The sequence below is a fragment of the Theobroma cacao genome, chromosome 2 (genome assembly GCF_053813885.1).
Source record: "Theobroma cacao isolate CCN51 chromosome 2, ASM5381388v1, whole genome shotgun sequence".
In the NCBI taxonomy this organism is placed as follows: domain Eukaryota; kingdom Viridiplantae; phylum Streptophyta; class Magnoliopsida; order Malvales; family Malvaceae; genus Theobroma; species Theobroma cacao.
The window spans coordinates 43,607,985-43,633,400 of NC_142640.1; the positions used below are offsets into that span (position 1 = coordinate 43,607,985).

The 25,416-nt window shown below is 35.8% G+C and overlaps 5 protein-coding genes across 7 annotated transcripts; all 5 read right to left on the minus strand.

Moving 5' to 3' along the window:
- Positions 1-1,914: 1,914 nt before the first annotated feature.
- On the minus strand, positions 1,915-4,500 carry LOC18609647 (very-long-chain 3-oxoacyl-CoA reductase-like protein At1g24470). The gene is made up of 4 exons (XM_018114663.2): positions 3,784-4,500; positions 3,086-3,155; positions 2,698-2,970; positions 1,915-2,329 (listed from the first exon to the last, which is right to left on the minus strand). Exons 1-3 carry the CDS (start codon positions 4,389-4,391, stop codon positions 2,725-2,727), a joined length of 924 nt encoding a protein of 307 aa, XP_017970152.1. The 5' UTR covers positions 4,392-4,500; the 3' UTR covers positions 1,915-2,329; positions 2,698-2,724.
- Positions 4,501-5,823: 1,323 nt separating this feature from the next.
- On the minus strand, positions 5,824-11,556 carry RGS1 (REGULATOR OF G-PROTEIN SIGNALING 1). The gene is made up of 11 exons (XM_007044874.3): positions 11,000-11,556; positions 10,680-10,806; positions 10,514-10,577; positions 10,353-10,437; positions 9,856-9,929; positions 9,157-9,348; positions 8,469-8,557; positions 8,107-8,345; positions 7,621-7,745; positions 6,588-6,709; positions 5,824-6,483 (listed from the first exon to the last, which is right to left on the minus strand). The coding sequence occupies exons 1-11, from the start codon at positions 11,074-11,076 to the stop codon at positions 6,277-6,279; spliced, it is 1,401 nt and encodes a 466-aa protein (XP_007044936.2). The 5' UTR covers positions 11,077-11,556; the 3' UTR covers positions 5,824-6,276.
- Positions 11,557-11,707: 151 nt separating this feature from the next.
- Positions 11,708-12,753, minus strand: LOC148764311 (uncharacterized). Its single transcript, XM_088803740.1, has 3 exons — positions 12,531-12,753; positions 12,075-12,281; positions 11,708-11,977 (listed from the first exon to the last, which is right to left on the minus strand). Exons 1-3 carry the CDS (start codon positions 12,612-12,614, stop codon positions 11,954-11,956), a joined length of 315 nt encoding a protein of 104 aa, XP_088659866.1. The 5' UTR covers positions 12,615-12,753; the 3' UTR covers positions 11,708-11,953.
- Positions 12,754-12,945: 192 nt separating this feature from the next.
- LOC18609650 (CAAX amino terminal protease family protein) lies at positions 12,946-16,320 on the minus strand. The gene is made up of 9 exons (XM_018115368.2): positions 16,126-16,320; positions 15,965-16,028; positions 15,660-15,718; positions 15,273-15,572; positions 15,028-15,088; positions 14,074-14,198; positions 13,741-13,803; positions 13,527-13,651; positions 12,946-13,270 (listed from the first exon to the last, which is right to left on the minus strand). Exons 2-9 carry the CDS (start codon positions 15,984-15,986, stop codon positions 13,135-13,137), a joined length of 891 nt encoding a protein of 296 aa, XP_017970857.1. The 5' UTR covers positions 15,987-16,028; positions 16,126-16,320; the 3' UTR covers positions 12,946-13,134.
- Positions 16,321-16,694: 374 nt separating this feature from the next.
- On the minus strand, positions 16,695-24,958 carry TNO1 (TGN-related, localized SYP41 interacting protein). 3 transcript variants are annotated; one of them, XM_088803739.1, is made up of 9 exons: positions 24,751-24,958; positions 24,541-24,664; positions 24,129-24,428; positions 20,635-24,051; positions 19,681-20,539; positions 18,937-19,580; positions 17,506-17,653; positions 17,311-17,392; positions 16,695-17,176 (listed from the first exon to the last, which is right to left on the minus strand). In XM_088803739.1, the coding sequence occupies exons 2-9, from the start codon at positions 24,616-24,618 to the stop codon at positions 17,074-17,076; spliced, it is 5,631 nt and encodes a 1,876-aa protein (XP_088659865.1). In that variant the 5' UTR covers positions 24,619-24,664; positions 24,751-24,958; the 3' UTR covers positions 16,695-17,073. The 3 variants fall into 3 exon arrangements, with proteins under 3 accessions (XP_088659865.1, XP_017970856.1, XP_017970855.1); XM_018115367.2 differs by having other exon boundaries at positions 18,937-19,583; positions 24,129-24,419; positions 24,751-24,957; XM_018115366.2 differs by having other exon boundaries at positions 18,937-19,583; positions 24,751-24,957.
- Positions 24,959-25,416: the final 458 nt, after the last annotated feature.

Genomic DNA, 25,416 nt, shown 5'->3' on the forward strand with positions numbered 1-25,416 from the left:
TTAAAAAAATAACTAGTTCTGCAATTATTACCGATGGAATTCATTAGTTATTGATGGAATTACTAATGGAATTCATCTATTACCGACGAAGTTCATACAAAATATCGACAGAATACTGACGGCTTCTAAACCATTGCTGATGGATACTGCTTGTGAGCTTCAAAGTCAACTCCATCCACTATCCGTCGATATTTTACCAACTGAATTATCGACAAACTAATTTCATCGATAGTCACTGATGGAAAGAACCGATGGATCACAATCCGTTGGTACTACTCTCGATGAAATTTTGCCATTACTGATGAATACACCGACTGATGAATCCAAGTCTTTGTCAATAAAATTATCGACGAAAATTTTCTATTGGTACTTTACTAACAAAATATTTTGTTATTGACAAATTTGCCATTACCGACGACAGTAGTTTCGATCGAATATTTACAAAAAATTTTATCGACAATTTCGTCGGTAGTGTAACATACTGATAGAATTAAAACTATTACTATAAAAAATTTTCGTCAGTTAATGCCTTTTTTTTTGTTATGAGTTAAAGGAAACAACTTACCAACCAATTTTCTATAGTTGGTTGAGTCTTCTATCAGGGATCATCATTGTATCTAGACTTTTTTTAACTGGTAATCAATTGGAGTTGATGTTGACTTGGAGCCGAGAAACCCATATTCATCAAGTGAATCCAATGTGAACTTCCTCTAGTAAATTGATATGCCCTTCATTGATCTAGAAATCTCCTAGCCTAGGAAATATTTGGGATTTCCCAAATCCTTCAACTTGAGTGCTGTTTGACTTCATCTGCAATTGTTATAGAAGAGCTAGCTACCAACATGTCATCAACATAAACTAAAATAGCTACAAAGTTATCGACAGTACCTCTGGTAAATAACGAGTAATATGATTTTGATTGAGTAAAACCAAACTGAAGTAGCCAATCTATAAGTTTTGAATTCCATTGTTGAGAAGCTTGTTTCAAGCCATAGAGTGATTTTTGCAATTTACACATAGGTTTAGAATATGTGGTGCACGCCCCTTGAAGCTCATAACTTGGTGTAAGTTGCATGTAACTGTCTCTACTAGGTCCCATTATTAGGGATGTCAATGGGTACCCTATTATAGGGTACTCGCGGGTATCTGACCCGATTATACCAGATTAGGATACCCATAAATGGGTTCGGAACAGATTCGGGTAGTGAAATCACTACTCGAATAGGATTCGAGTAAGGTTCGGGTATCACACTTTGGATACCCGTTACTCGAACCCGTTTACAATACCTGTGTATTTATAAAATTGCTGCATCAAGACTCGAACCTTGGCCATGCAAGGAAACACTTACCGTCTCCACCATCTGGACAAGTAGTTTCCTTTGTTGTATAATGACAAAATAATTTATTTAAAATATAGTTAGTTAAATAACTAATGTGATGATATGAATATATATAAATAAAAAAATTATTAGATTATTAATTATGTTTAAATAATATGAATATCATATTATATTATAGAGGAATATAATTATATTTTTATTTTTATTAATTTAATTAGTAGTTAATTTTATGAAATACGTAAAGAAATATTATTGTATATGTATACGGGTTCGAGTAATTGGATATCCATGAAAAAATTTTAATAACTTTTTAATCTAATCGGGTTTTTAAACTGGTTAGGGTAATTATAGGGTAGTAAAAATGTAATAGGATTAAGGTAGTTGATTTTTTATAGGGTTAGGGTAGTTGATTTTTTATAGGGTTAGGATTCTGGTATCTCGAAATTATAGGGTAGCCGACCCGTTAACATCCTTACCCATTATGTAAACAGTCTCTATGAAATCCCATTGAGGAAGGCATGTCCAACTATGAAAGAAGAAAGAAGAAGAGAGGAAAGAGGAGGAGAGGGGTTGATTTTGACATATTCTTCAATTTTCTTGTTGAAATAGGGTTTTTATACAAGCTGAATGAGAACCTTACCACTATAATAATTACAAAATTAATCCAACAATTACAAGTAAGTCATATGCTTACAATTTTCAACAGTTTCCTTCGAGTTTCAAACATTTCATCTTCTGTGGCAAGGAGGGGTTATGCATTAAAAGTGGTTGTTGATCAAGGATGTTTTCCAAAAAATTGACGTACTGATCAAATGTCCTCCAAAAGACATATCAAGACTACCATTGGTATATTCAGTTTCAAGTAACACTGGAGCGAAAATCTGTTGTGTAGGTCTGACTGATTCTGTAGTTGTCTTCTATATATAAAATATGTTGCCGCTGTTGCCACAATGGCCTAAATGAGGAGTCCTCTTACACTTGCTGCTTGCCTATAGTTGTTAAGAATAGAAACAAGTTAGAAGAAAAATTTTATATTATGAAATATATGTGTTTATAAAGAAATTTAAATAATGTATTGAGTAATACATAAATAAGGTATAGTATATAACGTTAATTCTAATTTCATACATATTTTAAATCTAATTAATTAATAGAATTATAATATAATTATATTATAATCTAACTAAGTAATAACACTAAGTAAATAATTTGTATATTTATCTTAACAAATAGAGTGTTATTTACTCTTTTAATAGTGTTTTTATAACAGTTGTACAAACTCCAATAGAATTTGTTACAAGGATGGAATAAATTTTAGGAATTGAGATTGATTTATAATAGTATGTCAAATATTAACCTGCAAGCATAAACAAATAAAAACAAATTAGGCAACAAGGTCCCCTCTCCTACGGATGCCTACAGACAGACGCCAAGCATCAAGAAGAGCATCTGGTAGCAAGCGCGCAAAACACCACTGTATGGAGTGAGACCAATAGGGCGTGCACCGCGGTTCGTAGCCGATGTGGCGGATCCCGGCTTCCGCGTAATCTTTCGGCGTCGGCACCAACCACGATGATTTTTCAATTAGTGCTACCTTGGATGCCAAATTTGTTGCCACGTATAGCGGCACCTATTCAAAATAATTCATCCAGTCATTAATTAAACTAACAAGTTGAGATTATAAGATGTTGTTCAGGACGGAGAGGCAACCGGCGGTGATTGGATTAAAAAAAGAGCCGTCATACCTGACACTGCACATCAATGCCACATAGCTTGTATTCCACATAAAGAGATCGCGATAACTGATCAACGTAACTGTATATCACATCACAAGCAATGAAGAAAAAAAAAAGTATGTAGCAATACAAAATCTTCGAAAGGTTATAACAAGCAACTTTCTCTTCTCATCCCACATCATTTTCTTAATTATTTAAGATCCATTTTTTCTACTTTTATTTTTATAAAAATAAATAAATAGAGTCAAAAAAATAACTAGACAATATCTTAGTCAAGAAAAACTATAATTAATTTTGTGTATGTGGACCCTATTAATTGAAAGGCGGAATATGAGAGCTGAAACCTAGAATTTGGTCACGTCAAACTAAGTTAGATTTTATACTTGTCCCTGTGGTGGTGTATTTATTTAGCTTATAAAAGATAATTAGTGTTTTCTTTTTAGTTTGGATCCTATATATATTCCTACTTCTTTTTTCTTTCTTATTTTTAATTATCCTTCTTAATATTAATACCATCTTTGTAATTAAGAATCTAAAGATGATCTAACTTAGAAAGTTCTATACACTTAATTTGCAGGAAAACAGAATAATTAATTAATTAGACTACTCTTTACTGTCTGTTTTCTTCTTTGTTTTTACATGAAATTGAGTTAATTTGTGTTTCCAACCAACCTGAAACGATGTGATAAATGAATTGAGAAGCTTACGCTTTCGTAGCGGCATAGATCGTGTAGAGAGGATGTGAAGGCACAACGATGGAAGCTCCAGACCCGATATTGACAATCGCACCACGCTTCCTGTTTAGCATCCCTGGTAGCACCGCCCGTGTGACCCACGTAGTCGCTTCCAAGTTCACCCTTACAACTTCCATCCACACTTTCTCATCCACCTCGTCGAAGAACATGGCTCCCGGGTACGTTACCCCCACATTGTTGATCAACACACCAACTTCCACCTCCTTGATAGCCTCTTCTATCAACTTGACACCCGTCGTTACATCGCTGGAGAAATCATGGGCCACATCCCTGATCTTGATGTGGGGAAGTTCTGCTCGGATTTCATTCAAAACTGTTTTCAACTTGTTCGAGTTCCTGCTGACCAGTATCAGGTTGAGGCCTTGCTGGGCTAGTTGGCGTGCAAAGGCTTTCCCTATGCCATCAGTGGCTCCAGTGACGAGAGCCCATGAGCCGTACTTGTTGAGGTTCTTGGAGGCTCTGAAAATTGTGTCGAAAACCCATTTTAGGAGGGAGATGGAATGCTTAAGGAGGGAGAGGAAGCCTAAAAATGAGAGAAGAAGCAACCAGGTGGGTTGCATTGTGAGACAATTGATGCTTGCTGATAGCGTCTTCTGATCTTATATTGCTGAAACTTAGCTAAAGTTAAAGATACGCTTGGAACTTTGTTTAGACAAGTCAAGTTCGTTAATTAGCCTAGGAGAGTAAATGCGGTGATGGCAAGTATCATCTAAGTATTTGTGTTTCATTCAATTGTAAGCTGAGGAGCCTTTTCTCCATAACTTCTTTTGTCCACTAATTTTCAGTACATCTATATGTATCCATAATTATAAATAATAAATAATAATTTATTAAAAAGTAATAGAGGGGAGTTGAATTCAGGATTTTTCATTAAGTTCAACGTGAGATATACTTAATATTTTACAGTAGAAGTTACATTGTCAATGTATCCCATTTGTGATCTTGTTATTAAGCAAATTCAAAACCTAACGTATTAAACAAAGCATGCACTAAATGTAAACTTATATTGGTACAAATAAAATCTTAACAAATATTGTCTTATAAGCAAGAAGACACCCCGTAGCCTGCATCTGCCGATCGAGTAGATGTGCATTTATTTACTGGTTGGTCAGCGGAATTAACTCTATATGAGGGAAATTTATGCCATTTATAGGTTCGCTGCTCTGTTCCCAAAGGGACCGAGTTACGAGTACAATCCACCAGAAAAACTCCAGCAAAGTGGAAGCCACGTTCACCATAATTTTCATGCTTGCAAATTTAGTCAGTTTCTAAACTAAATTAAATCATATTATTATTCATCTTAATCAATGATAGATATAAAATTTTACATGAAAAATGATTAAAAAAATAATTATATGAGATCATATATTTATATAGTTTAAATTATATATAGAGATATATATAATAATAATAATAAATTACAAATTAAAAAATGACAGCGGTTTCTCCTGTCACCACCTTGATTCTTCTACTAACCTTAACACTCTGCATTGAATTGCCTAGCAATATATCACATTCTCACAGTTGATTTCATAATTGTCAGTAGAGAAATGTTGATTAATAAAAGTAAGCAACGCTCATACCAATTCGCAGGGCATGGAGAATACGTGAATAGATTCGGAGGATCGTGGCGAGATAGCAGCGGCATTCTTGTTCACCGCACCAAAGGCCTAAAGCTATACACATGCCCATGACCCCTAAGCCAATCACGTGAGCTTCTTATATACAGGTTCTTTTCACACAATTTTACTGTCGCCTCTGTTACTTATCTAGATTAACACTCAAAGTAGTTTTTTTTTTAATTTAATGCATACATTAATTTACAAATTTCTTTTGTGAATAGGCACCAATTAACCTATGCTTGCAATTATAACAAAGTAGTTAGCTGTATTATTAGCTATACTATATTTATTTATCACGTCCTTGAACTGTATTTATTTAATTTACAAATTTCATATATTTATTTAAAAGAGAAAAGAAAAGACACTGGAATAAAAGAAAACATTACTGCCAGCGCATCTCATGGGTGGAGTATTTACTGCTCATCACATGCATGTGCACGTGATTCAGCCAAGGAAACGGCTTTCAATACCCCAAATTTATTAAAGAAACATAAAGTTGAAGTTAAATATTGCCCTTAAAAGGCATAGATATGTCCAACTACTCAAAGAGTTTGGAAGCTGGAACTTGAAATATGTTGCCACTGTATCTGACGAAGGCATTCCATTCTGTTTTAAGCCTCTTTTTCCTTAAATCTTTCTTCTCTGCTTGTGTTTCACCATCCACTTAGTAAGAGGTTGATAGGCCAAGCCAATGACTATTTTAGATGTGTTGAATGGTATATGAGTGATAACACTTATGGATGGGAGCCGGTTTAGCAAATCAGAACCCGTTTCTTGTATGAATTTATAGTCAACCGAATGACAATTTACAAATCTTAGTTCATTATGGATATGAATCATGACTATCGTGGCTAGAACCCCGTGAAAATGGGTCCTGGTGAAAGGGATCATCAGTGGCATGAACAGAACTCAACCTGGGAGAGAAGTTATATCCTGTAGTGTGTTCCATCTCATGGCCATTAGATCTCACGCTGGCTTCTTCTTTGAATCTGATGAAGTACATGGATGACCAGTAATCTTTTGCCAAGTTCTATGGTAGAAAATATAGCTTATTTAGACATGAATGAACATAGTTCTAAACACTCCAAAGGAAATCCAATAATACTAACTGTGTAATCCAAGTAAATAACCCACCGTTTTCATCAACTGCATCAGTTCATTTAGGGCATTGTTAAAGAGATCAGGATGTGTCAGATCCGTGGTGGTCAAAATATCTTGCCGGATTCTATGAGATATGTTAACTTCCATTGCTGCACCTGTACAACAAAGTTGGGCAGGAAACTGCATAAAGGCATGACTTGCAAAGTAATAAGATGGCAGTTATTAAGCAACATGAATTCTTGCATGAAATAAAAGCTCCAATAAAGGTCAAAATCCAGCTTCATGAACAGAATGGTCACAGAAGATTGATACCTGACTATTGATCACTTGGTGAATGTTGACTGTTTTACCACACAACATGAAACAAAAATTCTTATTTGACGAAATTACAGAATAAAATCTTGCTTCAATTTCTTCATTTACAAACACATTCACACCCCCCATGTATTTACCTAATTAGACTTAACAAAATACAGACCTGCTCTAGAATCAAGTTCGGGTGGATCTGCAGTAATCCATGAACTTGGAATGAAACAAGGACTTAAGATGCAGATGGCCATTAGATAACGGTAAAAGAGGTAAGTTTGAAGGAGAAATAGGAAATGTTAAATGGCTGCTTTTCAACAACTAGCGTTCTGAACACTCATAAGTCATGAGATTGTTTCTGGATGGTAATAGTATAATGGAGTGGAAGTATTCCACATGCGTTCTCTGTGTTGGGTAATCATAATTACTAACAGTTAGCACCGTTTCTTCAGAGTTTGCATGTCAAAATATCTCAATTTAGCAATATTGGCACAGAACATCACTCCTCAGTGCATAACCTTTAAAAGTTGCAGCTCACTACAAACATTAACATTTGAACCATCTATCCATATCCTGCTACTGAAGATTGTTCTTCTGAGAAGAGGCAATCTTCTATATTTGGAGATTAAAAAGGAGATTTTAAGTTGTAGGAACTTCTTACTTCTCCATAGCACAAGACTTAAGACTGAAAATATAACACAAAGAAAAAACTGACAAACTAAATTCCAGCAGTGCTTCCTCAGAAATAACAATAACAAACCTGCAATTATGTATTTATTGATGATATGTCGTGTCATGTAGATCCTTCTTACAGGGTCATCTATTGGAATTGTTCCCAGCTCATGCACCTCTTCAAAGAAATGCACACTTTCCCCAGCCAAACAACTGTGTTCAAGAAGAAACAAGTTCAATTTATTTATTTTTTTTAACCATTAAGGTCATAAACAATGTGTTATTTTAGTTTACACTAGTGAAGAACTTTTGCTGGGAAGACTATTTTCTTCTTTTTTCTTTAGGATAATTGAAAATTTTTTATCCAACCATTTTCTTCTTTGTAAATTGAATCACTACAAAACCTAAAAAATATTCTGTTGTTTCTTTGGTGAGCTTCAGTAAACAATTGATAAAGAAAATGAAAAATCTGAATGCACCATGAAATCTGTTCTTCTTTTGAAATCCAATAAAAATACCACAAAAAAGTAATCAACCACCAAATCTAACTAACAGCTTAGGAAGTATAAAATACCTGTCTGCAAATGCCAGAAAAGACTGACGGAATCTTTTGTTCAGAAGAAGCTTATCCAATGGTTCATTAGGATCAATGACAACAGCTTGTTCTCTTTGCAATAGCAGTCCACTATCTGGTATGCCCAGAGCTTGACCCATGGTTTTGAATTCTAGAGGTTCCCTTTTTCTCAAGCTAATTTGTGAGAGCAGAGGCTGTGAAATTGATATGGAAAAGAATACCAGTACGAGAATGCTGGCCTGTGAAACATACCTGAACCATGTTAGCAAACACGCAAAAGCATAAGGCTTCAATAACTTGTATGTCAACCAACTAATGATGCAGGCAAGCCCATAAAGAGGCAAAGGAACAGATCAACATACTGTAATTAAAAGCAGAAATCTGGAGGCAACTTGAAGCCATGAGATATCATCATGAACTTCATTCAAGATGTAAGCAGAAACCCAAACTCCTGAGAAGTACAAACAAGCACAAGTTAGAAAATGAAGGCCATCATAGTTACGCAAAGGAGATATCAGAAACAATCACAAAATGTTGTTATTATTATTTGTTGCAACAAAGCCTGTTTGCTGAAATTATAATTTTTACCGGTTCCTACAGTTTTCAACTCCTTATTAGTTTACACTGTGACAACTTAAGGAAGGGGGAGCATTTAGTTGAATCACAAATGTTACAGCAAGAGTAGACATGACATCAAAAGCACAAATTCTGTTTCCAATGTGAATTAACCATTGCTAAAGCACCTCAGTTGCATGCAAGCTGTTTGCAACTAATCTTTTGCTTTGACCAAATGCAAAATGTTTTACAGAGTTTACAACTCTAGCGAACGTATCAAATCATGATAATTATCAATTTCAATCATGAAATTAGATTATCCATCGACTTTTTGTTCCACTTGACCCCTTATGAATTGGTACTATATTTCTTATTAACAAAATTGAGCATAAAAACTGTGAATTCTTTTATTGGTGATGATAAGATAACATGCAATATATGCGGAACAAACTGAAGGAAATGTAAGCCTTGTATGGAACCTAGATAAAAATTTACCAATAAGTGAGGCTGAGACGAGTATTCCCTGCCACAGGTCTCTGAGTTCATCAAACCTAAACTCTATGTGCCGAATTGCCCCTGTGAACATGACTAAAACAGCGACATACAACGTGTGGAGACATACAACTGGGATTATCCAGTAAGTTTGCATGTGACATCTGTAATTGAGAGGCTTCTTCACGTGAATAACTACAGGACAGTACTCCTCTAGTTAAAATAGGAATCACAGTGGAGTGAGAGTAAAAAGGAGTAAAAAAAATTATCATAAATAAGCTCAATGATAGATCCATAAATTCCAGAGTGTTAATTAGCAAATATCTACACAGGTATTTAGAAAAAGCATGAATGACTTGAATGCAGCAGTGTTACTTGCACCTGTCACTTTCACATGGCAGTTTATGGGTTTCATGCATTTTGTTAAAAGCATGAACCTTGTAAATGACTAAAAGACGGTCATTCCGACAGCAAGAATGAAGCAAGCAAATATACTTTTGAGCTACCTAATATTTGTAGACAACAATTGCACATATTAATTCAATATAGAAGTTAACAATACGTGTGAGTTTACACAAACAGATACAACAACTCATTTGAAGACAGTTTCACTAGAAAGGCAGCTTGACTTCATTGCATTATGTTCAACTTGATAGAATAGGTGTCCAAATAAGAATAAAAATAGGTTTCTCAGATCCTTACGTGCAGCGCCAGCAATCCATGGCAAGAGAATAAGTGGAAGAAAAATATGAGATCTAATTGGTGGTAAACGTCTCCTGAAATATCACAGCATATAAATTACCAAATTTTGCTAAAATGGCATGTTTAAGCAGATAACAACACCTCTGCCACAACTAAACACTGCAGCCTGATGCAAAAACCAGGGTTTGGCATCATATTCTAATAAATTATCCAGTTTAGTCTGCAGCAATTTGCTCTATAGCATGCAACAAAGTTTCATAGTGAAAAGAATGTAGTTAAATTCATTGGTTAAAAAATTATAGGAAGACTTTTCACTGAACCATTTCGTAGAAAATTAACATAACCAACCATTTCTGAATAATTTAACCAACATGTTTCTGCCTGGTTTAAGAAAAGAGAAAAAAGGTCCATAAGTCAATTCTCTCTTTTGTCATTATCTATTTTCGGTCTTTACAATCTGTCTTACAAATTTCTCAAATAGAAGAACGCTGACTTACTTGACAAATACATAGTATAGTTGGAAGGCCTGTGCTATGCGGCAGCTCATCAACAAACCAAATCCAAGTGGACCTTCAACCCATACTGAAAGCAAAACACATTTCAGACTATTTCATGGAAAAATATAAAGTAAGTAGAAAAGTAATTAGAGATTTATAACCTGCCCAAACATAGCAAGACAGCCACCAATGCTTCTTTTTGTATTTGAGGAAATTAACTGACATCTGTAAAAAGTTTATGATCAACTCTAAGGCTAAGCATTAATGAAGCCGATTATTGTAGATATGTATATAATAACAAGGAAATTGAAGTCTACACTGTCTTACCAATATTGATAGCAGAAAGGTGAAGCTGGCAATGACTTGAATGACTGGAATCCAAAAGGCACTGCCTTTTCCGCTGGGAACCTTGTCCTTGTGTATTAAAAACGGCAAAGTTGACTTCACAATGAGTCTGCAGAAAAGGGAAGGCAAAAATCAGAAATAAAAACAGACTGCAATGATAAATAATCCCACTGAGGCATAACATCAAATAGATTATCATCAAAGAAAACTGCCAAAATTGAACTTTGACTACAAAATGAAATTTTGATTAGTTATATAAAATGGGTTTATGGTAGAGATTTACAAAAAGAAAAGGAACATACAAAATCACGCAGAAGATGGCTATGGAAACGGCCACATAGTCGGAGGGGCAGCCACCATGAACGGCACAGGTTGCCATAGTTTTTTTACATATGATGGCACTTGATAGTTTATCAGATTAAGGAATTAATGTTGTAATTCTTCATTTGGTGACATAACAAAAAGAAAGTGGAAAAAGAAAAGAAAAGAGAGTAGAGTTGACAAGTCTTTGGTTGGGAAAAACACGGCAGTGTCCTCGTTTTTGTCCTACGAGTCTCCATCGTTTCCATGTTTCCACCTGATGGCTTTTTTTGACTAACGACTATCAAAGTAACATTTGCCGAAATCAAGGACTTCCTTCTTTTTTATTTTTTTATAAGCCCTTGTAATGTAAGACGTGGCTTTTTCTGAAATGATCACTACACTAATTAATTCACTTCATCATTGTGGGATTAAGATTAAGCCCCATGGATTCACGCACGTGTCCTTGGCTCGTGTGTGTTCTTGTCCCTTTGAACTCCAAAATTTAGTACTCATTCCGTCTCACCTCTCGATTCAAAGAAAGGAGCACTAACAGAGTAAGAAGTAGGCAAAACTTGGTCTGCAATGGAACTAAATATAGCTGATGGATTTATTTTGGTGTTCCACTGTCAAAACTTGTACACTGCTGCTCTTTTTGTTGTAATTGTTGCAATGAAATAAGTACTAACAGACAAGGAAGGCATCCCAAATGAAAACGTGAAAAATTGTAGCTTTACCATCGCCTCCTTTCACATGGAGAAAACATAGTTTATAGCCTACACTCTCATTTAAAGTGCATAGAAAAATTCCATGAAAAACATGGAAACACTGGGCACTGAAAAAATTGTAGAAAATTAATTACAAGGCAAACCAAAAACAAAACAGGATCAGCAACCATAAAAAATTCTAATGGCTTCAGCAGCAAGTGCTTTCTGTCTCAAAAAGTTGAAGTGATTTCAAGCTAAGCAAAACCATTTTCTCTGCATTGGAAACGACAGAAAATGAAGTTAGTAATAAAGAGATTTGTATGTGAATTGACTTGATTAAATCCCGAGAATCTGTGAATTAAGGTCTGACCTTAATGGAATATTTACGTCTGTTTCTCTCCTTATGTGCACCATTTTTGTGCTGTGATTTGACACCGTCGGTGGTTAAGACCGTAACATTCCCACCAGTTCTCTTCTCATCTCTAGCTATGTTAAATATGGCAGTGAATCCTTCAGCTGAGGCTGGATCATTTACATCCCATTCACCAAATTTTGGCAGAGGCTGGCCCTTATAATACTGCACATGGAAAAAAAACAAGGAATATTTTAATCAAATCAACGCATTCCCACTGTCATTACTCTGTTTGGGTTTTATTTGTTTCCCGAACAAAATGTAGTAAAAAAGAAGAGAAAAGCTGTCCAATTGATAAAAAAAAAAAAAAAACATTTCATTCAAGGTTTGGTAGTGAAACTGACAACAGAAAACAGAGCAAAGAAAAAAACGCCCAGAGAGAAAGAAAATGAGAATGGTGGAAGAGAATCTTACAGATGACATGATGGAAGAGTAACTGGGAAGTGTATGGAAATCTTTGTGGATTAATTGATTGACTAGAAGGAGGATGAGAGACATTCAAAGGCGAGTGGATTTAAATCAGGGGCTTTGGGTCAAAGGGTGGTCAGTGAAATCGAAGAAGACTTTGATTCTCCACACGTATCAAACTCGTCTGTGACGCGGGATCTTCCCATTTCAGTTTCTTTCTCTTTCCTTTCTCCTTTTTCCACATTTACTCTGTTTCAACAGAAAGGTGGGAGACCCTGTCATATTGACTTCACCGCGTGTAAAACGGTGGGCTTTAAAGACACTATAGGATTTTAGTGCGGTTTTGAGGGATTAAGAGCAACTGTACACCTTGTTTACATTAGGGAACGATATTCAGCTTGCATCCAAGGAAGCAGTGCACTGACGAAAAAATTACTCTTTACAAACACTTGACATGTTTCTGTTTCTTGTTTTTCATAGGTCAATTATATACAAGTGAGGGTAATTACATCATGAATGCCACACATTCGTGACAGTAATCACGGCTTTAAATCTAAGAAATTTCTAGTCTGGCAATCACTCGCACTAAAGCCCAAATGGCATCTCATTCTCACTCTACAGACTTTGATGTGTAGCGCCAGAAAACCCCTCCAACTAGGTTGTTCAATGCATGAGAAGCCATGGGCACGATAAGGCTTGAGGATATGATTGTTGCATAACCATACACAATCCCAACAAAGGTTGCCCTGAAACATGAACACGCACCACATCTTGATCATACAAACCCGTGGTAACTACATTTCAAGATTATTCTGAAACTTCTATAAGCCTCCTTTCTCAAAAATTTTCGCCATGTTTGTAGCAGTTGGGAGCAAAAATTGAGCATAATTGTAAGACGTAAACCATGAGAACAGAATTGATCGACTCATGATGTTAAAGAAAACTTCATGATGTTATCTGGAAGAAATCTAGCACTAAATCAATTAGATTTTAGATGTATACCACACTGCAAAGGAATACTTTCTCCCATTGCCCAAGTGTAGAACGCCAAAAAGAGTGGCAACAACTATGACACTCTTCCAGTCAAATCCAAAAATTGGGAGCAGTGCACCACGAAAAAGTAGTTCCTGGATATTGCGAACATTCAAATAGTATGATAAATCACATATCTAGAATAACAGAAAACAAAAGTGTGATGGAAACTGTAAAAACTTACCTCACTCATCCCAGGCAAAAAGGCAACAACTAAGTAATCATAAGGTTGTAGTGAAGAAAGAACCTGCAAAAGAAAGAAAGATGTTGTTCGAGTTCAGCAAAGCAGTCAAAGATCTGCATATGTTTGTAGACAGAAGGATAACAAAGATATAGTGGATGCAGAAATGGATTCATATGTAGTTTTAATGAGTTAATAATAACAGATTCTACATATTGGCTCAAAGTGTTTCTATTTATCCAAACGTTAATACGCTGATCTATAACCTGAACTTCAAAGTGAAACTAGTAGAAGCCCAAGTAAAGACACGGGCATAAAGCAGAGTACGCTACCTACCTGCTGATTGGCTGCTTCACTTGACTCAGCAAAATTAGGCAATGTCTTCAATAGTACATAACGAAATGATGAAATTAGGATAACCAATGCAGTGATCAGCTCAAGATGCCACATCTGAAAACCAACTGCAAACAATTGGAGAAGCAGTGACAACTTTTGGTATATGATGGACCAAATTCTCCCAAATAGCATAATAGGAACACAGATGAGCATACTTGCATGCTTAAACAGACATGAGAAACCTTAAAAAGTGCATTTCATATCAAAATAGAACCCTCCAGTTTCTTCATACAGCACTGGACCTAAACTGTTTTTTCAAATAATAAAACCATTTTCATTATTTTAAGAACTGGAACACATTTCATCACCTAGGGATGTTAACAAAGAAGCCTTGTCTCAGTTTCTATGCAGAGCTAATGATTTCATTTCAAGCATGTGATAATTTCTCTGTCATTGAAACGTTAATCAACAACAGTTGTTGTTCAATTGTCTTTAATATTTAAGCTGTATTTAGGGCATTATTTCTTCATTTTAAGAAGCAACTCCAGGCCAGAATACACAATGTCATTCTACAAGAAATGCCAAAGCTGAGACTTTGGGTGCCTCTTTTCATTATGTCACATGTAAAAGTTTTTTGAACAGGGTAATCCATTCCTCATCTATGTAGCACCAACCAGTTTTGCAATTTTTCACCAGTTCTAATATGAGTCGAGGCCAATTCATGCCCTGTTCTAGAGTCCTGCATGCCATTCTAATCCAACGGTCCACAAAAATAAAGATACCAAATTAGGACAATAATTTAGATTATCAGACTTATCATTGTGCAGTCAATTTCTGTTTTAAAGGATTCTCTTTCTATGGACGTGCAATATCACCAAACATTGTAGGAGGGAAAGAAAAACAAAACAACTTTTAACAACCATTTAGGAAGCAAGCTTAAAATGCAATATATACATGATACTTCCATGGAGCAGTCAAGAATGGGCAATCCTTCCATCGACCCAGCATGAGATACCTGATTTGCCAAATAAACAAAATTAACTCACAAATTCCTTTGTTTGGTCATGTTGAACTAAAGAAACTCAAGTTACTCGAGCTACTAAACAACTAATTGACAGAAACCAGAATAGGAAAAGGGATCTAACAGCAAAGATAAGAATATCAAAATCAAACTAGTGATTGCACGTGAGGAAGCAAACCTGTCTAATTATTAAACCTAAAGCAGCTATCAACCCAGAAGTGATGGTGCAGGCTTGAAGCACATTACTCCTGGAAGGCATGGAAATTGAATTCTGTGGAGCTGAATTATCAAAAGAATACAGACTGTTTCCATCATTAACATTATCATCCTTTGAGGGAGACGTGTCTGCTGGGACACTGCTGTCATCTGGCAAAGTCTCTTTAGTTCGCAAGGTGACACTTTTACGCAGTTGTGCCTCTCTTCTCAATTTTTTCATTGATTTACGACTAGCAAAGGCCCTTACACTAAATTTAGTACCCTGCAGAGGAAAAGCATATATGTATAAAAATTTCTAGGACCAGAACGTTATTGACCTTATCAAATAAAGCAATACGAGGTAGCTTACACTGATACATTTTAGGGGTGAAAGCTCTTTGGCACCATAGTACCCAACTAACTTCCCACCTATTCAATATCATCAATTTTGCACAATTAAAGAAAGAACAAGAATAAGAACATAACAATGAATGAACAAAAGTCTTTTGACTAATAATTTAGTTCTTGAGGGCAAATCTTATACACAGTGATGCAAAAATTAACATGAAGCATCAAAAGTTGCCCAATGTTATCATTCTTTTACTGTCTTTTTAAGTAAAATTTTAGTGAAGCAAACGGAATCAGAAAGCAAACTCATGGAGAAGAGGCACTAACAGTTTATAGTGAGCAAACCCATAGCTGGTTACAGCTTCCGAATCCAAATGGATGTACCTTTAATCTGTTACACCCCAATTTTTCAAGAAAACAAGATAAGTAAAACACGAAAAGAAAGGAGGAGGGAGAGAGGGGGAGAGAAAATTCAACGGGAGCCAAACCTTTTTCCTGCAGTATTCTAATACTTCTTTTCTACGTTCTCAACTGGAGTTAGAAAATGAAGATATCAAATTACCAAAAACATAAACAAAAACGAAAAAGCTATAATGTCAAGTTTAAGGACCAAGGAGGATGAGGAAGACTGGAAGTGGAGAGCAAATACGAAATATCAAATATCCAACGCCTTCGAAACTAACCATGAGATGACGCCTTAAAATCGTCTTCCTTTCCCTTCCTTGTGTTTAATTCCAAGCCACGTGGAATATTGGAAGCTTAGTTTCGGAAATACTGGCATAAAGCCTATTCGGGTCACCAATTGCCATCATTTGTTTTTTTTTTTTCAAAATAAAAACCAATAAATCTGAAGATTGGTGAACAAACTAACAAATCGAACATCTGTGTTGCCTACTTGTTACAACACTTTCTATTTTTTTTATGATTATTAACGACGATATTTAAGACCTCTTAGCGGATTTAAACCTTCACCAAAGCGGTCCGCAACAGGAGGCTAAAATCGACTGGAGAGTCTCAGCATCACTGGGTAATTTGACGACAGCCTTGAAGGGTCATGTTACCTAAAATGATGGCAGCACATATTTCAAAACTACATCTAAGAACACTTGCATCTCAATTTTGTCTATGATCCATCACAAATTGCATATGCTCAATGTCTCACTTCAGACAACAGAGGCACAATGCGAATTATTTTGCCTCGACAATTTGAACCTTACATTCTCTGCGGTTTCTAAAATAAGGCTATCGCAAAGAATTTATATACTGGTAAGAATATGTATACCAACCTAACAGGCACCATATGTTAAGACGAGTTAGACGAGGGAAAAACAAAGAATGAGAAAGAATGACTACGATAGTATCTATGATACAATTTTCAGAAGCTGATCACGAAATGGTAAGGCTTTGGTCCAGAGGATTGATGATCACAATCTTCGTTACAAAATGGTTCCCACTAGCCATATATGCAGGAGAAGACAATAAGCAATGAGGCCTAGTCTTGCTCTGGGACGACTACTTAGAGCTCGGCCACCAGATACCCTGTAGCAATTCAAAACAGATGTCAAGATCATAACAAACGAGTAAATTGCATAGAAAGCAAGCACTTAATATTCCCTCTAGGAAGAACAAAAGAATTTTCCCCTTTCCCTCATAAAATGGCTAGAGCATTTTACCAAATTCCGTCAACTCGATCTGCAATCAACTTTCCTTGTGTTGGGATGAGGCCAGATGTGTTGAGAGACTTGAACAAATGACCTGCCAAAAAATGGGTGCATATGCTTTAAGTTCTGCAAATTCTGAGACCTGTACTAATGGGAAATTATTTTTTCAAAAACAATAAAAAGAGGATGCATTCTGAAGATGCCGACCTTTGTCCTCATCAGTTTCCTCATTGTTTATCAGGCGATCAGATTCCAAGTCAATATTAACTGAAAGATGGTCCGTTGATCCTTTTCGCATAGTTCGCACGTGAGCAGCTGATTGCACAGGAGATATTGTACTCTTTCCACGTGATACCTGCATAAGCATTAAAAAGTAATTAGATCTCCAAGAGCAGAATTTGCAAGGGATGTATGACACTATCAGTTGAAGCAAACAGAATACAAAACACTTGAGAAATCCAGTTTCAGCTTTAAATGGGAGAGAGAGAGTTGCTTTAAATTTACGAAAGGAAAGCATTTCCATTTGGGAGTGACATCATCATGAAATGAATATATAGACAGTACAAAGAGTCACATGATTATGCAAGTAACAGTCTATAACTATCACCACTTTTTTTCTTTACAACGATATTAGTTACCACAAACTAATTCAAACATTTCCCATGTGATTTCATCAAACATGCATTGCAAAAAAAAATTTCCCTAACCCATCCAATTCCATATTCACACACAGTACTATTGGGAAGTTACACTGAAATCCTCATCTACCACCACGTAGCGTTCTCAATGAAGAGGATCGAATATCCAACCATCACTTGAAGATGTTCTAATAATACATATAATCAAGTAAAGAATCAAAGATTACATCAATCAAGTCATTTGGTACATGAAAAGTTCATAATTAAGTTCTCTGAGATCACTATGAGCCATAAAACATTTAGGTCCAAGAACTAAATCAGTCATAAAGTAAAACAGTATGGTAATCATTGAAGCAGTTTCATTCACTAAAAATAGATCTTTTACACTGCACTTAAACTAAAGAATCATTCATACATATAATTTTAAGCTATCAGTAAGCAGTGGCTTACTTAGAAAAAAATTTCAGTGGGTTCATATATATAATTTGCATTATATGAATACACTTTTTTCACATTGTATTATTAAAGAAAGTTTTGCATTTAAACCCAAAAGTTTTAATTATTGAAAAAAATTGAGTATATATAAAAATTTATTAAAATGAGATATTATCTCATGCAGTTACCTTTGATATAGTATTTGTCCATAAATTACAAATTAAGTTTTTTAAGAATTGAGTGGGGTCAACTGAACTGTCATGCATAATATATTTTTTAATATCCTCAAAAATACACTTAAATATCTGCCTAAGAACCACAACACAAGTAAGCACCTTACAACCCAACTGTTTAATTTTTTTTTTTATGTATGATTTCAAGGCATCATCTTAGACAGCAAGATCTGCACAATACTGAACACACGATAACTAAAATGCTAGTTGAATAAAACAAGCTAGTAATACATGTATCAAACCACCGACAGCTCATAGCGACAAGATAAACTTCATAAATTAAGTTGATAACGAAAATGTTGAATGAAAATGTTGTAAGAAACAATATGTACCGCATCTTCAATTTCAGATGTTTCTGATCCAGTGGGTGCTGAAGGTGCTTCAAAGATGCTCCTTTCCTGGACAATCTCAGGCTGCACAGTCCTACTCTCAAGAGAATCTTCAAGTAACTTAACCTTAGTTGACAATTCATCCACAATCATTTGGCTTCCAAGCAACTTGATACCAAGTTCCTGTGCTTTGGATTTTGAATTTTCAGCCTCTGACAACAGCGTATTAACCTGTTTTTCTAAAACAGGTAAAAGTGCTTTCATACCAACAGAATTTTGGCCTCCAGTAAACTCTTTACCTCCCAAGACAGCAATAATCTTCTCCAAACCATATGTAACCTCAGAAAACTCCGTTTTCATCTCTTCCAAGTCTGGCTTATTTCTAACATTTTTTCCAATTTCTTCTTTAAGATGCTCAATTTCAAAAATCTGTCTTGAAAGTGTAGACTGTAGTTCTTCCTTCTCATAAGATAGCAAATTTATTTGATTCTGCAGATCAGTGAAATTATCAATAACAGAAAACAGTTTCTTAACATCAGCTGAGGTATGGGGCTCCAGGTCTTTTGACTCGACAAGAGGAGTTTCAATCCCACTTAGCTTGTCCAATAGAGTTCTTAATTGAGATGCTGACAGGAGAGGCTCTTCAGCTTCTGTAACAACAATATGATAAACAACAACATAATAAAGATTAATGACGATTGACAATCAAGAGCACAAGATTAACAAGGTGAGAAGGAAGACATTTACCTTTTTCTTTCATCAACAAACTAAGGTTCAATGATAAAAGTTCTGCCTCTTTTTCTTTCCATCTGTCCTCTTTGGCTTGATAATCCTCTAACTTAAGCTTCACTTTTCTGCATGAATCTTCTAATGCTTCTACATCACTCTCCAACTTGAAAACCCTACTTTGATATATATCTTTTTCTTCAATGGCTTTCTCAGAGGTGCTTCTGGTATCTTCCAATTCTTTCTGTAAATTATGAATGATAGTGGCCACTGCTGTACTTGTAGTTTCAAACAACTTTGCCAGACTTTGAACTTTTCTAGTAGCAGTCAACAACTTCTCAGCTGTCTTAGCATATTTGTTGCCAGCAACCTCTGTCTGAGCCATGTCATCTCCAACAAATTCTTCCACTTCTGGATGCAAAACATGGTTCAATTTTTCAAGCCCAGGAAGAGAGCTAAATTCTATAAGATTGTTCTTAACTTCAAACTGCAGGTCTCTAGTTGCATCTGTACAAGCAGAGAATAAAATGGCAAAATCATTCTGTAACATGGCTATAGCTTTCTCCTTTTCCTGTTCACGCATTTCCAGGTTTTTGACATTTTGTTTCAAGGATTCCATATTCTCGACCATACTTTTTACCTCGTCCTTTGCTGCCTGTAATTTTTTTGACAAGGCTGCTATTGACTCATCTAGTAAGGTTGAAAAACCTTCAAAACTATCTGCAAGGATTTTGGTTCGCAACTGGAACCCTTCTGCAGCCCTTCTAAAACATGAAGAAACATCATTAGCATTTACTGCATTTGCTTCATCATTCTCCATCTCAATGTTCACAGTATTATCGATATCAATGGAGAAACGTCTTGCCAGATGGGCAATATCCTGTAGTAAATGAAGAGAGCCAGTTATAATAATAATAATAATAAATGTCTTAAACTCATTCAGGAGCTAAAAGAAAAAGGATAGTTTGGTATCACCTCCATGAGTGGTTGACCTTGCAGCAGTTCTAAATCCTTGTCAACCAAATGGTCCCTTGTGTTTTTAATGGTAAGATCCATGTATTTAAGGCGCTCCAAATTCCTGTCAAAGCATTGTTTTATTGTAGACAACAAACTTTGGTCTGCGATGAGCATTTGAAGATTGTTGATATGACCAATCAACTCTATGGATCTGCTTGCAAAGTTGCCACTGGTTCCCGCCAACTCTTCCATGCACGCATTCAGTTTCGAATTGAGAGTTGATATCTCCTGATCAGCAGTTATTTTCTCACCTTGAAGTGCAGAAAAATCCTTTTCTGCCTTAACCAATGCATCTTCTAGTGATTTAATGGTTGTGCCAGCATCTGCCAGCTTGCTAGCCAGGGTCTCAGTTTCGTCTTTTAGCTGTTTTAGCTCATTCTCCAAGTTGGTTATTTCCACTTGTGAATTGTTACTTTGTTCGGTTAGTGAAGCAACATTCATCTCTGCCTGGGAAAGTGCATTTTCAAGTGACTTTATAGTGTTATATGCCTCTGTAAGTCTGCACATCTGAATAGCAACTTCCTCCCTCACTTTCTCGACCTCCATCTCTGAAGCAGCTTTGCTACCTTGAGCCTCCTCTTTCTCACTGATAAGCAAGGAAATTTTATTTTCTGCCAGTGACAATGCCTCTTCGAGTGACTTTCTAGCCTCACTAGTCTCAGCAAACTTGTTAGTTTGTGAATGAGCTTCTTCGATTGCTTTCTGCAACTCTATTTCTATTGCTTTCTGGGTCTCAGTTTCATCTTTTAGCTCCTTTAGCTCATTCTCTAAGTTGGTTATTTCCACTTGTGAATTGTTACTTTGTTCAGTTAGTGAAGCAACATTCATCTCTGCCCGAGAAAGTGCATTTTCAAGTGACTTTATAGCATTATATGCTTCAGTGAGTCTGCTGGTCTGAATAGCAACTTCCTCCCTCATTTTCTCCACCTCCATCTCTGAAGCAGCTCTGCTACCTTGAGCCTCCTCTTTCTCACTGATAAGCAAGGAAATGTTATTTTCTGCCAGTGACAACGCCTCCTCGAGTGACTTTCTAGCATCACTAGTCTCAGCAAACTTGTTAGTTTGTGAATGAGCTTCTTCATTTGCTTTCTGCAACTCTACTTCTATATTTTTCTTCCCAAATTCCAACTCCCTCTTCTCTTCAGCAAGTTGAGATAAATCATTGTTTGCAACAGCCAATGCATCTTCCAGTGATTTGATAATTGCTTGGGCTTCTGCTAACTTGACAGAAAGGGTACTAGACTCTTCCTTTACTTCCCTCAACTCTTGTTCAGTCTGTGTCTTGGCAGTCTGACAATCATCAATATACCCAGCAAGCCAGTTCAGCTTTGCTATAGGCTCTTCAAATGCTGAATCAACTGGAATAACAATGCGATCAATTGATTCGCTTACTCTCTGCAATATGTTATTGCTCTCAAATAGGAACTTCTCGAATTGATCCCTCTGCTCTTTCATAGCTGCAAGATCAGTCTCCAACTTTGGGATGCGCTCTAAATCATTAGATAAAGTACTGATCTGATCCCTGCACTCAGCAACGGTAGATTCTTGCTGTTGTAACTCAAGCCTCAAGTTCTCAATTTCTGAGTTCTTTTCCTCAAGAAGAAGTTTCAAGTTTTCCCGATCTTGAACCAATCCCTTTCCTTTCTTAACTGCCATTGATAACTTTTCCCTCAGCAGACCAGATTTCTCCTCTGATCGTTCAAGATCTTTTTGCAGCACATCTTTCTCCTCCTTCAGCACAAAAAGTTCCTGAGAAGCCACTGTGAACTGATTTGACAGATCATTCAGCTGTGACCTCACCAGACTATCTTCTTCTAGTATTTCCTCACAAAGCATCAACTCCAGGTTCCTAATATACAAGAGACTTCGAAGATTTTCAAATAGTTCTGCATCCACAAAAGGAGTATCCGAAGAGGCACTCGTTTGTTCTTTTATCTTCACAAAGCACCTATCAATTAGAATGGGTAAACTAGAAGAAGTCTCCTCAATCCCCTCTTGATCATCCATCATTATTCCAGAACACTCTACCAGCATCCTTAACATCTGATCTTTCTCTGATGAAAGTTGATGGACCTTCTCAACTACCTTTTCATGTTTACTTGTGAGGTCATCCAATTCCATTTGAATATAATCCTTCTCTGTCAGTTCTCCTGCAAGTGAAGCACTTAAATGATCCTTGTCCAATGATATCTGATGCATCTTGCCAACAATTTCCTCATATTTAATTCCAAGTTGATCTAACTCTTCCTTAATGTAATCCTTCTCTTGTTGTATAGTCGAAAGTGAAGCACTCAAGTGATCAATCTCATCACGTGCAGCTTCCTTCGTTGTGGCAATTTCATTTTGCAACATATTTATATCATCTTTAGCCCGGTAAAAAAATTCCTTAAGCCAACCCAAACGAGAATCTAAATCAGTAAAGGAGACATTTTCAGGTAAATCAATTGCACAAATGGTATCTTTCAATCTGTAGAAGTCCAAGGAAACACCCTTCAGTTCATTTCTTTCATTAACAAGCCACCTAGCTCTTCCCACATTATCGACTGACTGCAGTTCCTCGGGTACATCAACCTGGGACAGGATGTGTTCAAATGTCTCAAGAACCAAGGTCTTTTGCAAGAGTGATTCTTGCAATGATGCAACCAAATTTTCACTCTTCACCAACTCTTCCTTCTGTAATTCAGCAGCTTCAAGGGCACTCGACTTCTCTTGCAATTCAACCAAACATTTCTGAAGCTCACTTGTTTTATCAGCCAGAGACTGCTTCAGTGAGTCCCGCTGCTGAACCAATGCCTTCCCTTTTGTCACAGCCATGCTCAGCTTTTCCTTGGTATGAGCACACCTCATCTTTTCCTGCTCAGCCTCTGTCTTTGCTTTTCCAAGCTCAGAATTTAGCATCTCCACCGTCCCTTTCTCACTTTCAACTTGTTCAAGCAATTTCCTATTTTCATCTTCCAGAAAACCAATTTTTGCAACCAGCTCTGCTTCCTTCCTCCTGAACTCAAATAATTCATCACGTGCAGCAACAAATACAGTACTAAACTCCTGCACACCAAAATCGGACTCAGCCTTTGTCAAACACTGTCTAAGTTGATTAACCTCAAAAAGAAACTGGTTATACTTCTCAATTAATGCCAAAGTGCTTTTCTCAACAAGGTCAATCTGCTCCCCACCAGAATCACCAAACAATTCTCCTTGATCAACAACCGACCCAAGAGCAGCCAAAATCCTCTCCAGTGCAACCTCACATTGCTGGTTCTTCTCCACATAAACCCCCTTCTCTGCTTCTGCTATGGAACTCATAAACTTCGCTTTTAGCCCTTCAATCTCTTGATCCTTCATATAAATCTCCTTCTCAAGCGCCTCCCTCTCTTCCTGCACACACTAAAACCCTAAGTAAAACATAAAAATCATTGACCAACACGCACACACTAAATAAAAACACACAAAACCTTGTATCTGATTTCAAATTTCTCTTTTTCATCAACAGCCTGCTCCAGCAAAGCGCGCATGCGTTCCAATTCACTGACAAAGTGATTATTGTCATTATCTCCACTATTGTGTGCAATATTATCCATGTCATCGAACTGTCTAGCTGCCGGATTCTGTTCCTCTATAACGCCCTCATTTCCACGCGCAGTTGGAGTTCCAGCTTCCCTATTATCATTATTCAACTCATCCGAAGCATCCATAAACATATCTTCTTTGCTATCAACATGAGACAACTCAATAGATTCCGCTTCCTGTATTGACTACAAAACAAAATAAATCATACTTAAAAAATAAATATTCCAAATTACAGATTTTCCCTATTAACAATGACAAAAAATTAGATTTCAATTGAAAAACATTCCTAAAAAAAACCTGATTAGTCGAAGATTGAGGGTAAATTGCTCCATTTTCAACAGCTCCAGAATTCTCCGAATCGTGATTTTCCGACATTTCTACTGATCATATAAATTCATAATAAATAGAAACAGCTCCAGATCTGCAAGAAAAATTCAAAACAATATAATAAGTAAAAAAAATGAATAAATAAAATCCAAGAAATCAAGGCAGATTAATGGATTTGACCTGAATTTAAATTCTACAGTGCACAGATGAGATCCTGATTGTGCTTAGATTCAAAGGAGAATTTGCCGTTTGCGCAGTAGTAATATTTTTTTATTTTATTAATTAATTTATTTAATTTTTATTGATGTTTTTATTCTTGGCGTTACTGTGTGACTGCCTTAAGGTTCACTCTTTTCTCCAATGACACGCGGTACATGATTTGTTCTCTCATCGCATTGACGAGGTTCACTCTTTTCTCCAATGACATGCGGTCAATGATTTGTTCTCTCATGGCAATGGTCGAAAAGTTGATTGAAATAAGATAAAAATTAGATGATGTTTGATACTTTATATTGATATGTGATTACGGATAATTATAATTCATGTGATTTTAAAAAAAATAATATTATAATTAAAATATAAAAAATAATATTATAGTATTTGATTTATAAGTATTTTATGAAAAATATAATGTTTATTTTTAAAATTACTTTTATTTATTAAAATATAATTTTAATATATTTATATTTTTTATTATTAATGTTTATATAATAGCATCCCTTTAATATATTTTTAATATCTTATATTTATTTTTATTTTTATTATGATTTTATATTTTATATTTTTATTTCTTAATATAATTTTTATATTATATATTTTATTTTAATTTTTTTTTTTAAAAGATAA

Bases quoted from the DNA above. Each gene is read 5' to 3' on its own strand.
- TNO1 (XM_018115366.2), bottom strand. From the start codon at position 24,618: ATGTCGGAAAATCACGATTCGGAGAATTCTGGAGCTGTTGAAAATGGA. The intron at 24,052-24,128 runs GTTTTGTGTGTT...TAGTGTGTGCAG, and splicing joins AATTTGAAATCAGATACAAG to GAAGAGAGGGAGGCGCTTGA. The intron at 19,584-19,680 runs GTAAATGTCTTC...TTGTTGTTACAG, and splicing joins TTTGTTGATGAAAGAAAAAG to AAGCTGAAGAGCCTCTCCTG.
- LOC18609650 (XM_018115368.2), bottom strand. From the start codon at position 15,986: ATGGGTTTGCTCACTATAAACT. The intron at 15,719-15,964 runs GTTAGTGCCTCT...GATATTGAATAG, and splicing joins GGGTTTGCTCACTATAAACT to GTGGGAAGTTAGTTGGGTAC. The intron at 15,089-15,272 runs GTTTGCTTCCTC...TTGGCAAATCAG, and splicing joins TAGGTTTAATAATTAGACAG to GTATCTCATGCTGGGTCGAT.
- LOC18609647 (XM_018114663.2), bottom strand. From the start codon at position 4,391: ATGCAACCCACCTGGTTGCTTCTTCTCTCATTTTTAGGCTTCCTCTCC. The intron at 3,156-3,783 runs GTAAGCTTCTCA...TGTGATATACAG, and splicing joins ATCTATGCCGCTACGAAAGC to TTACGTTGATCAGTTATCGC. The intron at 2,971-3,085 runs GTATGACGGCTC...TATTTTGAATAG, and splicing joins GCATTGATGTGCAGTGTCAG to GTGCCGCTATACGTGGCAAC.
- RGS1 (XM_007044874.3), bottom strand. From the start codon at position 11,076: ATGGCAACCTGTGCCGTTCATGGTGGCTGCCCCTCCGACTATGTGGCC. The intron at 9,930-10,352 runs GTAAGTCAGCGT...GTGATATTTCAG, and splicing joins CTATACTATGTATTTGTCAA to GAGACGTTTACCACCAATTA. The intron at 9,349-9,855 runs GTAAGGATCTGA...ACTGTCCTGTAG, and splicing joins ATGGATTGCTGGCGCTGCAC to TTATTCACGTGAAGAAGCCT.
- LOC148764311 (XM_088803740.1), bottom strand. From the start codon at position 12,614: ATGTCTCTCATCCTCCTTCTAGTCAATCAATTAATCCACAAAGATTTC. The intron at 12,282-12,530 runs GTAAGATTCTCT...TTCCATGTGCAG, and splicing joins ACTCTTCCATCATGTCATCT to TATTATAAGGGCCAGCCTCT. The intron at 11,978-12,074 runs GTCAGACCTTAA...TTTCCAATGCAG, and splicing joins GACGTAAATATTCCATTAAG to AGAAAATGGTTTTGCTTAGC.